The 14,269-nt window shown below is 52.8% G+C and overlaps 1 protein-coding gene and 1 long non-coding RNA gene across 2 annotated transcripts in view; one reads left to right on the top strand and one right to left on the bottom strand.

The window, feature by feature from the left end:
• Nucleotides 1–14,269, top strand: part of CDH23 (cadherin related 23) — a 459,756-nt gene that overhangs the window by 152,915 nt on the left and 292,572 nt on the right. The window contains exons 4-6 of the mRNA XM_054522498.2: nt 2,023–2,165; nt 2,894–2,941; nt 3,060–3,152. Of these exons, the coding sequence (XP_054378473.2) occupies nt 2,023–2,165; nt 2,894–2,941; nt 3,060–3,152 (284 nt within the window). The remainder of the gene's footprint in view (nt 1–2,022; nt 2,166–2,893; nt 2,942–3,059; nt 3,153–14,269) is intronic.
• Nucleotides 113–3,858, bottom strand: LOC112135256 (uncharacterized). The gene is made up of 3 exons (XR_002916564.1): nt 3,716–3,858; nt 1,856–1,951; nt 113–298 (listed from the first exon to the last, which is right to left on the bottom strand). It is a non-coding gene; the product is annotated as an uncharacterized LOC112135256 (long non-coding RNA).

Genomic DNA, 14,269 nt, shown 5'->3' with positions numbered 1-14,269 from the left:
GCTGCCATTTCCTGCTCTGCTGTTCTGCTGCTTGACCTTGGAGAAGCTGCTTCACCTCTCTGAGCCTCAGCTTCCTAATCTGCAAAATGGATAGAATAACAACTACCAAACAGACTTGCTGGGAGGATTTAATGAGAGAATCCACATGAATGGACCTTGTGTCTGGCATATCATAAGAGCCCAGTGAATGTCCAATGTCTTCCTTTTCCAAATCTTGGGCTTCTCATTAGGATCCGATAGGTCATGTCCATGAAGTCCTGAATCTTGAGTTTACATATTGAGTGTTGAGATATCTGTGCTGTGGAAACAAATATAGGCTCTGAGCCCTAAATGCCTGGGATGTGGATTCCAGCTCTGTCATTTGCTGACCATGAGGACATGGTAATCACCTCATCACTCTTTGTTGCCTTATCCATTAAATGGGGAGAATCGCATTATGGACTGAATTCGTGCATGGAAATAGCTCAGCTTATGCCTGGCTTATGATTAGGGCTCAAAAATGTTAGCTAGCATTGTCATGTTAGAACTGTCCTAAAAGTTCTTTTCTAGATAAAATTCCAAGAATTTGGAATCCTTTCTTTCTACCTAGCTTGATTTTTAGAGCTATTTGGTAAATGTGAGAGTCTGTCTCATTTTATAGGGGAAACTGAAACCTGGAAATAAGTGATTTGCCTAAGGCCATGGCTCTGATCTCCTCACCTCTTTGAGAATCAGATGAAGACTATAGACACTGTCTTCAGAAAATGACACACTGTACACTTATAACATTTTGTATACAGTTCTAGTGAGTTTAAGGACCTCCTGAAGCTAAGGAGACCAACCATCCCAGTTTGCCTGGGGCTTCCTGGTTTTAGCACATGTGCTGGGAAATGCTTCGGTCCTGGGCAAAGCAGGGCAGCTAGTGACCCTACCTGAAAGCTACACAGGGGAGCCGTGAGCCCCAGGAGATGATGCCCTGCACTTCTTAGGGAGGGTATAGACCAGGCATCCTGAAGCCTAGGTGCCCTGAAGCCAGGGCTTTGCTTCCTGGTAAGGGATGACACCTGTCTCTCAATCCCCTTCTTGAGGATGGGAACTAGACCTTGTTACCCAGTTCTAGACTGGAGTTCCTTGAGGCTGAGCTACATCTTCTTAACCTCTGTGTACTCCAGTGCTTATCATAAGGCCAGCACCTGGTCACTCTTGAATGAATGCCAAAAGATTTTGCAAAGTATTCTGAATTAGAAAAGGTGCTTCCATTTGCAAAAGACAGAAGTCCAACTAAACTGACTTAGGCCAAACAAAAGGTTACAAAGGCAATTATTAGCTCATATAGCTGAGAAGTCCAGAGGATGGAGCTAATGTCAGGCAGAGCTGGTGACAGACCCTCAGAAAGACATCAGGAATCTGTCTCTCCATACATCATTTGCCTCTGTTTTCCTCTTTGTGTGCCTCATTCTCAGGCAGGCTCTTCTTGTGTGGTGCCAAAGATGGCTGCCCGCAGTGCCAATGAGCAACTCCCATGAAAGAGAGCTCCTCTTTCCCAGTAGTTCCAGCAAAAGTCCCAGGGCTGGCTTTGATTGGCTAGTTTGGGTCACATGCTCATCCCTGAACCAATCATCATGACCAGGGAAATGGCACACTCTGATTGGCTAGCACTGACTTATGTGCTCATCTTGGAACATAGGACTTGAAATATTGGGGGCCTGTCCTCATCTGAGCCACTTGGAGAAGAAGGTCTTCAAATTAAAATCAGAGAAAGGGGGGCAGGCAGAAGTCACAACTGTCTTTTACACACCCAGAACATGGTGAGTGGTGGTTCCCTGATACCATCATGACACACTGTGACAAGTGGACCAGGGTGGAGGTGGGGTACCTGGGTCAGAGCCCACAGATGCGCCAGGGCTTTGTGATGATCTGTGGCCTGCTGGAGGATTGCTGAATGGCCACTCCCTGCTGAGAGTTCAGCCACCTGGGCAAGGTGGGAAGGCATAAATCTGACCTCCCTTATTTTCCCTCTGCTCTCTGCCTTGGCTACTCCAGGTTCTTCTGTGACCCAGTTGCTGGCCCGAGACATGGACAATGACCCCCTGGTGTTTGGCGTGTCTGGGGAGGAGGCCTCTCGCTTCTTTGCAGTGGAGCCTGACACTGGCGTGGTGTGGCTCCGGCAGCCACTGGACAGAGAAGTATGACTTGCCCATACCCCTGCCCCAATTCTCTCCTGGGGACAGGAGGAGACACTGGGGGAAGGACGGCCCGCCATCTTTTGGGGTCTTCCTCTAAGACCCCATTCTGTCTCCAAAGTGGCATCTTCCTGCCTGAATGGTATTCCTCTTCAAGGGCCAATGCTGGTGTCTGGACTTAGGGTTGGAATGGGTGGCTAGAGGTGTCTCCAAGCAAGCAGCTACATTGGAGAGGCAAGAGGGACAGTGACCCTGGGTTCATCCCTTGTAGAATGGGGCTCCATGGAGGGTACAAGTCTACCCCTACCCCAAGTAAACATTCCCCCAATATCCAGAGAAGCAGGAATTGACGGCATGGTAGCCCTTAGCAAGTTAAGGTAAAGGTGTGAACACATCCCCAACCCTTACCCTCTCCTTGCGTTTGAGGAAGGAACCATAGAGGTGTGTAGTGACTTGCTCAGTGTCACACAGCATCTTAAAGGCAGAGCCAAGACTAGCACCCAAGATGCTCGGCTTCTGTCTTTTATTGCTCTCTTAAAGCAAGGATCCATATTCCACACCTGCTTCCCCAACCCAAAGGGCAATGCTGGTATTTTAGGGAAGCCTTTGGGTGCCTGGTTCCAGGCAAGCTCCTAGGGCAATCCTGGAGCCCCTCCCGCCCCATTTAGGGCCCAGGACCCAGGACCTCAGCACCGCCTAACTGCCCCCTCCCTCTCTCACTTTTCTTTCAGACCAAGTCAGAGTTCACCGTGGAGTTCTCTGTCAGCGACCACCAGGGGGTGAGTGTTTCCTGGGGCCCTGGAGGCATGTTCCTGGGGTCACAGGATTTCTGGACCCCTAGGGTGGAAGAGGCCAGAGTCAGGTGGCAGCGCTAATTGCCCGCCTTTCTCTTGCCAGGTGATCACACGGAAGGTGAACATCCAGGTCGGGGATGTGAATGACAACGCGCCAACATTTCACAATCAGCCCTACAGTGTCCGCATCCCTGAGGTAGGAACCACTAGGGTTGCCCTTGCGGGTATCGGAGACCTGCTACTCCCCAGACCACCATGGTGTAGGTGAAGAGTCAGGTGGGGAGAGCAGCTCTGGCTCTTCTGCCCAGACCTCAGCCCAGGCGCCAACTCTGAGCAGGTTGGTGAACATGCTGGTACCCTGGGGATCAGGGCCCAGCCTGGGGTTGGGAAGAGCAGTTGGGCCGGTAGGTTGGGAGCCTTGTGCTGGAGGCTGAGCCGCACACCTCCAGCTGGAGTCAATGGTGGGACAAGAATTGGGAGAAGCAGGTGTTGCACCCTCTTTCCTTCCACTCATCCAAATGTGGGCCTGGGCAGGGTGGGTGGGCAGGCCTAACCCCAGACCTTCCTGCTTTGGCCAGAATCAGGTCCCTCCAGGACTCAGGGAGCATGCAGTTCTAGGAAGGGGCTTTCCCTAGCCCCGCGCTCTCCACCATGGTCTCCCAGGCCCCTGTACTGTGTACTCCGAGTATGTTTGCATGAGTGCATGCGTGTAAAATCAAGCCATTGCTGGTAATTGAGAAGTACAAATTATTGCATTACAAACGGTTCGTTAATAAGCTGGCTGCCAGCTCCCGATGGCACCGGGGTTCCCACTGCTTGCGGCCCCTCGCCTGGGTGGCTGATGGCAGTCTTATGGTCTGGCAGTTAGTGATTCAAAGACTCTGAAGTGGGAGGGTAAAGGGCTTCTCGCTGGGTGTCCCTCCGGCCTGCCCTCGGGGTTTTGGGCTGGGCGGTGGCAGTGAAGGGTTGGGATGGGAACAATGGGAGGTAGAACCCTCCGGAAAGGCAGGTTGGCACCGTGTCATTTGAGTTGTAACCCCTTGATCCAATGACTGATCAGGGAGTAAAAAGTCCTGAGAGAATATCGCGGTCAGTTCATGGGTGAGGCTGGGCATGGGAGAGTGACTTGCCCGAGGTCGCACAGCTTTAACTTTGATCCTCCTGGCTTCTAGGGCAGGCTCAGCCTCCCTAGGAAGGGGGGCAGTTAGGCGGTGCTGAGGTCCTGGGTCCTGGGCCCTAAATGGGGCGGGAGGGGCTCCAGGATTGCCCTAGGAGCTTGCCTGGAACCAGGCACCCAAAGGCTTCCCTAAAATAACGGCATTGCCCTTTGGGTTGGGGAAGCAGGTGTGGAATACAGATCCTTGCTTTAAGAGAGCAATAATAGGATCTCGAGGGTGACGAGATCTTGCTCATACACCCCACTCCCTGGCCTCTGTTACTGAGCTGCGAGCCAAGGGTCCTATGCTGGCACCAGATGGAAGAGAGGACAGATGTGCAGGTGGGGATGCAGCGGAGGCACCATGCCCTTCGCCTGCCTGGGGCGGGAGAGAACTGGGGAGCCCGCAGTCCTAAACATGGGGGCACGGTGCTCTGAGCTGTGGCCGGTGTGCCCAGGGACTGCAGCTTGGCTCCTGCTCTCTCTCATTTGGAAGTCTCCCTAATTTAATTAAGGGTCTCTACGTGCCAGCCTGCACTCCGGGCCTGGGCTCAGAACCCAAGGGCACGGCTCAGAGTTAATGAGCCTTGGACCCATTGCTCAGCTGCCATCTTGGCAGGCATGGCTGCCCTCTCTTCCCTCTCATGGGGCGGCAGGGAGGAGCACTGGCAAGGGGACAAGGGGTCATGTCCCTCCTCTCCCGCCCTTGGGCTGGGGGCCAGCCTTTTCCTCTCTCCTGCTTCAGGAGATGTGACTTCCAACACTCGGCCCTGTTGGAATCCCCTGGGATTCTCCAAAGGCCTGTGCCTCCAAGGAGAGAGTCTCTTCAAGTCATTCATTCATTTATTTAACAAATATTTATTGAATGTCTGCTGTGGGCTTGGCTCTGAGCCAGGCTGTCATTGTGCAGAGACCTGGGAGGCCTCAGGAATGTGGAATGACAGGAATTAGAACTAGAGGCAGGAGACCCTGGGTCCAGCCCGTGCTCTGTTCCCAGCTTGCTGTGTGTTTGGGCATGTCACTTCGCCTCTCTGTGCCACGGCCCTCCTTATCTAATAAAAACAAAGGGCAGGTGGATAAAGTGGCCTGCATGATACCCATCTGACAAGGAGAGGGTAGGCTGAGAGGGGCCAGCTGCAAAGGACACACCGTCCTTGGAGGAAGGCCCACATGGTTTACTTGCTCGTGTGTAAACATCCCCGGTTGCTTTAGTGGCCTGATACTCGATGCCCTGCTTGGGGCTGCTCGGTGTGGCCAGTGGGGATGTGGTATCAGCTGGATGGAGGCCTGGCTACTCCTGATCTGAGGTACCTTGACATTGACCAGCCTGGTGTGGTCACCTGAGCTGGAACCTAGCTGCCTGGCTCTGACCGCAGCTGGGGTACCAACCCAGAGTCTACTGGCCCCTGGCCCGGAAATGAGCCCAAGGTTTCCTGCTTGCATTGAGGTCACCCTGGAAACCCCAGGCCCCTGCCCTTTAGAGTATGAATCAGCAGCAAACGGCCCTGCAAATGTGAACAGGGTGAGGATGCAAGCCAGAGAAATGGGGTGAGGGAGCACTGCAGACCCTGTTAGGTGTGAATGCCAGGGTCTGCCAGGGTGATCAGAGAAATCTCAGCAGGCTTCCTGGAGGAGGTGGGTTTCCAGCAGAGTCTGACTGAGGTAAGCAGTGGTTGCTCTTGTGCTGTTTCGTGGGAAGAGAGAAACTGGAGTCAGGACACCTGGGTTCTAGTCTGCTGGCTTCAGGCCCTACAGCTTTCAAACTGGGGAGTTGAACCCAGCCCCTTCCAGGGCTGACATCCCCTGATCAGAGGATGAAACCCAGCAGGAGAAGCTCCTTCCCATCCTTCAGCACCTTATCGTTCTTTGCAGGATGGCGGAGAAGCTCTGGTGGCCGCCTCCATCCATTCAATTCCCCTCTTGGCCATCTCAGCCATCTAGGGCCCTAATAATGATGGAGTCTGTTGTGTGCAGAACCCAGGGATTGGCACAGGGAGTAAGTTACAGGGTGGCAAATCCAGGTCTATCTAAGGAAGAGCTTCCTAATAATAAGACTGCCCACACACACCCATGCACACACAGTCTATGCCCCTGCCTTGCTGAGAATGTGCTGAGCTCCCCATCCCTGGAGTTATGCAAGCAGAAGTAGGAGGACCACTTCTCTCCGGCCATCTAGCACTGCATGTTGGGGAAGTGATGAATCAGAGGGTCCCAAACATGCCCCAGCAGAATTTCCCAGGGGACTGTTTAGGAAGCATATTCCCGACCTCTGCAATTGTGAATCAGTAGGCTGGGGAGAGCCAGCCCAGGAAGCTGCATTTTTGACAAACTCCTCTGATAATGGTGAGAACAGCCAGGTCTGGGGAGCCTTGGAGGATCCCACTAGAGGTTTTATGAGAGGTGCTGAGGGTAGCCCATCTTGGATGTGAACTTTCAGCCCCTCCATGGCTGCCTGGAGACATGGCCCACCTGGACCCAAGTCCTCAGGCCAGGAACAGCAGGGAATGGGAGGAAGTTCAAGGCCAGGCATTGCCCCGCTGCCTCCCTCTCCTGGGCCCCCACTCCCTCTGAAAGCCTCTGCCGGGTCCAGCCCCCAGCTCAGGAGAAGCTGGGCAGGTGTGTGTTTGAGTTTGTTCTCGTTCCCCTCCTGCCCACCCCACTCCCCTCACTAAGCTGTTCTCCATGTAATTATCCATTTTATCAGGGTGAAAGGCCCTGCAATTCACTTGTCGAAGTCCTAACGAGGCAGCTAGATGCTTTCAAGTCTGTAAAGAAAAGGGAAATCCTGCTAGAATTGGCAACTTAATTCACCAAGCCAGCCTCGACAGACCTCATTAAGTCCCCGTGTATTCATTTCAAGCTAATGGCTGTCATGCTGACTGCTGTTTGATTTGCTGTAATAGACTTTTATGGCGTTCCAATTTGCTCAAACGTGTTTGCCTGTGTCTGTGCCCAGCAGTGCTGCTCCAGTACCTCCGTTAGGGGCGCGTGCCCACCTCGCTGACCTTCAGCACTGCCCCCTCCCTGCTTCTCCCAGGGCCACCCCCTCAGCCCTCCAGTATGCCCCAGGGAGGTGACCCTGGTGCTGGGGTGTTTAGGCAGGAGGATGAGTGTGAGGTTAGAAGTCAGGTGGTGCCAGGTGGCTCAGTGAGTCAGGGAATCTGGAGAACCTGCTGGAGTCTCAAGAGATGGCTGTCCTTGAAGTTCTGACAAGTTCAGCCTCCTTAGCCGGGCAGTCTAGGCCTTTATCCATCTAGCATCAACCTACCTTTCCCAACTTATTTTTCAGTATTCTCTTCTGCTATTCCTTCATATGAACTCTCCTATCAGCCATAGAGCCAATTCAAGGGCAATGGATACCTGTCTGTTTCTCTCTCTCTCTCTCTCTCTCACACACACACACACACACACATTGTACTTTTCTAACTAGTACTGGAGTTCAGCCTAACTCAACTCTGCCTGTCGTTCAAAGCCCACATCTCACCTACCATGCTCGGATCTGCCTAATTTTTTTTTTTTAATGAACACAGCAAACATTTGTTGAACAGCTACTGAGCAGGGTCCAGGGATTCTGAGCTGACCTGGGTGTGCAGGGTTGGAAAAAATGCTACCATTTCCCAACTGTGTGACTTTAGACAAGTGACTTAACCCCTCTGGATTTCAGCTTTCTTATCTGTAAGGTGAGCAACAATATCTGTCTTGCAGGATTGCTGTGAGAGAATGTAGCTAGGAAAAGTCCTTAGCACAGCCTGTGGCTCATAGTGTATTCAATAAAATGCTGGTGATTAAGACCAAGGTCTTTGTCCTTGGTGAAGGCAATTTTACTAAGAGAAAGTCAAGTAAGTGAATGTCTAACTACATCTAAACGTATTAAATGCCATGGTAGCTTTGTATGTGCGCAGTGTATTGGAAACAGTGTGGTCTGTGCATGGGGGCTATTTGTTTGGGGCCTTAGAGGCTGAGTAGGAGTTTGTTAGAGAAAGAGACTATGGTGTCTATGACTATCACTCACTTTCTGGGATCCTATAGCTTATTTTCATATATTGGAATTTCCCAGAGGAAAGTCAACTCTGATTTATGATTAGAGACACTGCTGAGGAGGGACAGTGGCTAAGTGGGTGTGTGTCCTTTGCAGGTCCCCACTGTTACCTCACAGAAACAAAGCCAGGCTGGAAGTGAGCCTCTGGGTCCCTGCCCAGGTCTCTGTGACAGGTCCTGCACAGATCCTTGTCCCATGGCCTCAGGTGACCAGCTTGAGGTGGGGATGAGGCTACTATGGGGACGAGCTGGAGCTGGGGTGAGATCCTGGGAGCCTGAGAGATGGAGGGTCCTTGCCTGAGCCTCAGTGCTGGCTGCGATCAGGGTCAGAGCCGAAGCCACGCCTCCTGGCCCTGAGCCCCACTAACCTGAACCACCTCTCCATGTCCCTTAATAAGGATGAAAGCTGCTCATTCCCTGTACCTCCTTACTAGAGATGGGAAAGGAGGGAGAAGGGTATCCCTGGATGCCATTTGTCAATGAAATCAAATACGTAATTTATTTCTATGGTGACAGTAATAAATTGATTGTTGTTGTTGGTTTCCTGTGTGCCCAACACTGTTTTCTGCATGGGATCTCAGGGACCCCTCACCACCACCTCCTGGGGCAGCCACTCTTGTCATTCCCATCCTACAGAGACAGACACTGAAGTAGGACAGTTACATGGTGTGCCCAAAGCTAGTCAAGGGAGGAAGCCAGAATTAGGAGGCAGGCCTGGGGTGGCACGACTTTTTGACAAGCAGCTTCACTTCTACCTGCAAAGTAGAAATAATTACACCTGCCTTGCAAACATCATAGTGAGGATTAAAGTAAATGAGATCACTCACGTAGAGTGCTCAGCCCGGGGCCCAGGATAAGTGCATGCTCAGGAAATGGCTGTGGCTGTTGTTTGTATGTCCATCTCTCCCACCAGACTAAGCAAGGACTGAGCTTGGTAATCTGTGCATCCTCAGCACCCTGCCCCGGGCCTGGCGTATGGACTGTGCTCAGTGTCTGTTGAGTGAATGGAATTCACAAACACAGACAGCCATGCGGCTCCCTCTGCCTCTTGGGTGGTGTGAGGACAAAAGGAGCATTTACACAAAGTGCTTTGCCTCAGCCAGCTGGTCTACCGAGGTGAGGGCTTCCTTACTGTGCATGGTCCAGGGCTGGGCGAGGAGTGGTGAGGCCTGGCACTGAGCTGGCAAGGGCACTTTCACATGTGCCCTGCACTCCACTTTCCTCCCAGACACTGAAAGCATCCTTGCCCTCTGCTGGTGCCCACTAGTTCCTGGATCTCAGCCCTGTCATCCTGTGTGCTTTGGCATATGAGGAGCCCTGGAGTGGTGGCCAGACAGGGTCCAGAGCGTGCAGAGGTGGATTTGGTCCAAGAGGCCAACTTATTAGCACCCACCGCAGCCAGCAGCAGTGCCCCAGCTACCTTCCCGCATGGCGTACCTGTCAGATGCTGAATGATTTATAAACTGCATCCTCAGGTTGCAGCAAGAAGCTGGGTGGAGATGCGAGAGGGCTCCTACTGGCTTGTGCCTGCCGTGGCCCCCGAGGTGACAGCTCCACTCACGAGCATGTCGTCTCCCACGCCAGGAGAGGCAGCCCCTTGACAGGCCATGTTAATTTATACCTTGGGGCCACGGGCCTTGGCGGCCCCTCTGCATCTATAACCATGCATCTATTGATCTGGGAGAGGGAGACCAATAAATCATCGCAGGGGCTCTGGACTCCTGCAGGCCACAGCCAGAGTGGGTTTTTCTGGCTGAGCGGCAGCCCCAGACGATGTCTCTATGGCCCTCGGCGACCACCCTGAGGTGCCTGCCCCTTCCCTGGTCTGTCCCCTCTGTCAGCACAGTGACACATGCCTGGAGCCCTGCTCTCTCGCAGCAGGCAGATGCCATCGCCCGCGGCAGCCAGGACAGCAAGCTCTGGGCTGGTAGTGGTGAAGCGACATATGCTTGTGGGCAGAGCAGCAGGGCTTTCTACACAGTCCTGAGGGGTGCGTGTGTGTGTGTGTGTGTGTGTGTTTGTGTGTGTGTTCTTATTTAAATAATATCATCTTCTGTATCTCCCAGTGTTTTCATTATCTTTCATTTGTCCTCATGACAACTCTGTAAGTTAGGGGGTAATTATTCTTTCCATTTTATAGATGAAAGAAACTGAGGCCAAGACAAATTCACTGACTTCTCCAAGTCCCCCAGAATCAGATAGGCCTGCAGCATGTTCCATCCTGTGTCCTGCCTCCCAGAGGGCCCTATGAACTCGTTCTCACCTTCCAGCATCTTTGCATGTATTGTTTTGCAATTTGCCATGGCCTGCTTTTGATTTGCCATAAGTTGCAGGGGTGAGGCCCTGATCCATCCCTGGCTGGGGGAAGCGACAGGGAACTCTGGGCCTCATGCATAGGCTCAGGGGGTCCAGTGGAGAAACTGTACTCAGAGCCCACTGCTGGCTCTCTGCAGTGAGGACAACCCCTGCTGGGCATCATCTTGTAGCTCAGAACCCAGCCACGGTCATAGTGACACCCCTTCCTTGTGGCCTGCAGTGTTAGTGTGCCGCAGAGGCACCTCCATGATTTCAGTCATCAACTGTGCACACAGCACTGTTTGTGAGAAGCAGGTGTTGACCCCCTTCCCCTGCCCACACACACACAGGCTAAATGCCAGCCTGCCCCCCTTGCCTGCAGGGAACATTCAACATTTTCTGCCACCTCCTTCTGGTTCTTAGGTGCCAAGGAGAGAGTCAACGGGGTCCCACAAAACCAGGACCCCAAGCTCAGCCCAGCCACACACTCGGAAGCTGCTTGCTTCCTCCTCCACCCAGTGGGGTGAAGCCAAGGACCCCCCGGTCCCTCATGTCCCCTGTAACACCACCTCTTCCATGCCCGTTGGGGGCGTAGCCAAGGCTGTGGGCATCCTCCACCACCCTCAGCACCAGGAAAGAGGACAGCGCGGGAGCAGGAGATGGAGGCAGCTCAGCTGTAATTAAAATTATTATTTTGTTTTAATGGTAATAATGGTCTTAATTACATCGGTTTCCTCGCCAATTCTAGCTGGGAGTCTTTGGGGGCCCATATAATTCTATTGCAATGACCGCGGGACCCTCTGCCATGAATACGAAGCAGGGGGACTGTGCGGAGCGCAGCTCTCAAGCATTAGGGATTCTATGGCATGCACCGGAACACCTTTTATTGTGCCCCCCTGCCCTTTAAATAAAGAAACTCTAAATGGAAGGATGATAGCTGCCTGCTAGTTCTGCTGCAGTGTTGGGCTGTCAGCCTCGCATGCCGAGTCCATCTGCCATTTTTCAGCTCCTTTCTTTTAAATGGTCTCCTTGCCCCCATGGTGGGGCCTGATGGAGGGAGGGTACAGGGTCTTCTGCCTGTATGCCTTTTCCTCCAGGCAGTGGGGCACCCCAAGTGGGGGCAGACTTAGGAAACCAAGGGTCTAGAAAGTCTCCACCTACAGCCAAGGGCAGCTTTGTATCGTGAGAACCTGTGTCCATCTGTGACATGGGGACCAGACTTCAACTGCATTGTGATGGGGCTGTGCACATGTGGGCTCTAACTGCACACTGGGAGGCCATAAGCAAGGTGTTAGCCTCTCTGAGCCTCAGTTTTTTCATCTGTAAAATAGGGATACACTGAGTTGTGAAAGTTTAATGAGAGCACGTGTATGAAGCACCACACACATAGGTTGTACTTGGTAACTGATGAGTATTACCTTTTTTTCTTTTCTTTTCTTTTTTCTTTTTTTTTTTTTTTTGAGACAGAGTCTCACTCTGTCACCCAGGCTGGAGTGCAGCGGCATGGCACGATCACAGCTCACTGCAGCCTCAACCTCCTGGGTTCAAGTGATCCTCCCACATCAGCCTCCCGAGTAGCTGGGACTACAGGCACGTACCAATGTGCCTAGCTAATTTTTGTATTTTTTGTAGAGACAGGGTCTCACCATGCTGCCCAGGCTGGCCTCAAACTTCTGGGTCCAGGCAGCCTGCCTGCTGCGGCTTCCTAAAGTGCTGGGATCACAGGCGTGAGCCCTCTCGCCTGACCTGAAGAGTATTACCATTGTTATGAAAAGCTCTGAGAACTTCAGGAAAGTTGCCTGGAAGTCCAAGGAGCTCAACAGATGGACTCATCCCCGTGGACTGATTGGCTGAAGTCAGGGCATTGGTGGTCCGGAAACTGACATTCCAGTGGCAGTCAGGAAATGTGTGGGAAGCATAAAACAAAGACATGGCAAGGGAAAAAAATGAAAGAGTCATCAAGAAACAGCCGGTAATAGGCCTAGAGTGTTCCACGTAGACTGTGAAACCAGCACAGGGTGACCCTGGAGGTGACTTAATCCAGGCGCACACTCTGTGGGTGAGCAACACACTGAGTAAGGGTCAAGGCTACCCAGGGTCACCCCGCAATTAGTGGCAAAGCATGGGCCATCAAAGGTGGCTGGGGAAGATTCTCAGGAACTGGCTTCCAGAACCTATGAAACAGAGCCCAGCCCTGAGCCAGAGGCAGAGCACTGCTTTCCCAGGTAAGGCCTGAGTGTCCAGAGCAGGGCTGGGATGAGGGTGCTCCCCTCTGGGTAGCTCCCCAAACCCCATGAGCGGTGGGCCCAGACTGCCTTCTTGATGCAGGTTACAGGTGTCCACAGGTGTCTGATCGGCCACCAGCACACTGCTATTGTTCTTCCTGTTTCTGAGGGCTCTAGGGTTTTTATCTTGGTCCCTTCACTTATCTGAACAAGTTCAAGTATTGTCCAAACAGCCTGGGGACAAGCCTGGCAGCCCCTGTGACGTGGAGGCCCACCACACAATAGGCTTGTTTTGATGTGTGCGCAGGCTGCCTGACCCACCTTGTTTTCTACCAGGAGGGGGAAAACGAGAGATCACGAGCTTTAGGTTGATGGAATTATTATAATTTCTCTGATTCTTTAGCAGCCTTTAATTACTTAGCAACTTTGTGGTGTTGGCTGGAAGCTGTGAGGGCTGGGCTCTCCCTCTTTATAATAACCTTAAGTGGAAGCCACCTGTCCATCTATTAAAAAGCCCGCTCTTCTCTCCAGATGAGATAATGCCACCGAGAGATGTCACCCGGGGCATAATCACTAGATACAATGTAATCGTCCCCATTCACTGTCTTCATCATTGATCAGCCAGCCCACCTCCCAGGCATGGGGCACTGCCAGCCCCAGGGAGCCCAATGCCCACTCACTTCCTTGCCCCGGAGGGTCGTGGGCTCAGGCTGGTCCCCTCTCCCAATCCTGCTCCCAAGAGGGGGAAATGGTGTGGGAGGCCTTTTCCCACTGACCCCTTCCCATCCCTGCACCTCCCAGTCTGACCCACACTTCCCACCATTGCCGACACGAACCCTCCATTTCAGAAATCCATCCCATCCATGTGAGGCTTTGAGCCCCTGGTGTTCCTGTCATTCCTATCCCAATACCAAGTGGTCACTTTCCTGCCGCCCAGCCTTTGTTCCTGCTGTGCCCTCCCCTGAGATGCTGCCGTCCAAGCCCACAGCACCATCTTCCTTCCTGCCATGAGCCAAACCCGGCACTTCCTTCCTCAGAACCATCCGGTGCGAGAGAGTAGAGGAGGCTGGTCCTTTATCCCCATTCTACAGATAAGCAAGCTAAGTGCTAGAGATGTCAGAGCACATATCCCCTTCAGAAGCAGCTGCTGAGGGCCGGACCCAGGCTCTTCACTTAGTCCTCTCTCCTCTGGATTTGGAGGCACAAGTCTCTGCTCCTTATACCCACCCATCCGAGCTTCTAAATCCCCCTCCCAGGTGGGCCCTCTGCCTCTTGACCTTGGCCCAGCCTTTCCTTCCTGGGATGGCCCCTGGCCCCCCACCTGCAGACAGGAGCGGTCGCCTGCCTGTGCCCAGTAAGACAGGTGCAGCTCAACCCGGAGTCTTGGGCGAGTTGCCTCACTTCCAGGACTCGGCTCCTCCTCTGTAAATGCTCGTCCTGGGCCTGTCCACTCCATGCTGTCTGGAGCTTAAAGCCTCATGCCAGTGGCATGAATTAATTCCTAGAGTATTTTTTCTGGTGGCCCCCACAAGCTTACACAGGTTTTGTTTTGTCTTATTTTTTGAGGAAACGTATTACTTAAGCTTACATATGGAGAAG

The sequence above is a fragment of the Pongo abelii genome, chromosome 8 (genome assembly GCF_028885655.2).
Source record: "Pongo abelii isolate AG06213 chromosome 8, NHGRI_mPonAbe1-v2.0_pri, whole genome shotgun sequence".
Lineage (NCBI taxonomy): Eukaryota > Metazoa > Chordata > Mammalia > Primates > Hominidae > Pongo > Pongo abelii.
Note: the sequence above shows the minus strand (reverse complement) of the source record. Positions and strands in the feature narration are given on the sequence as shown.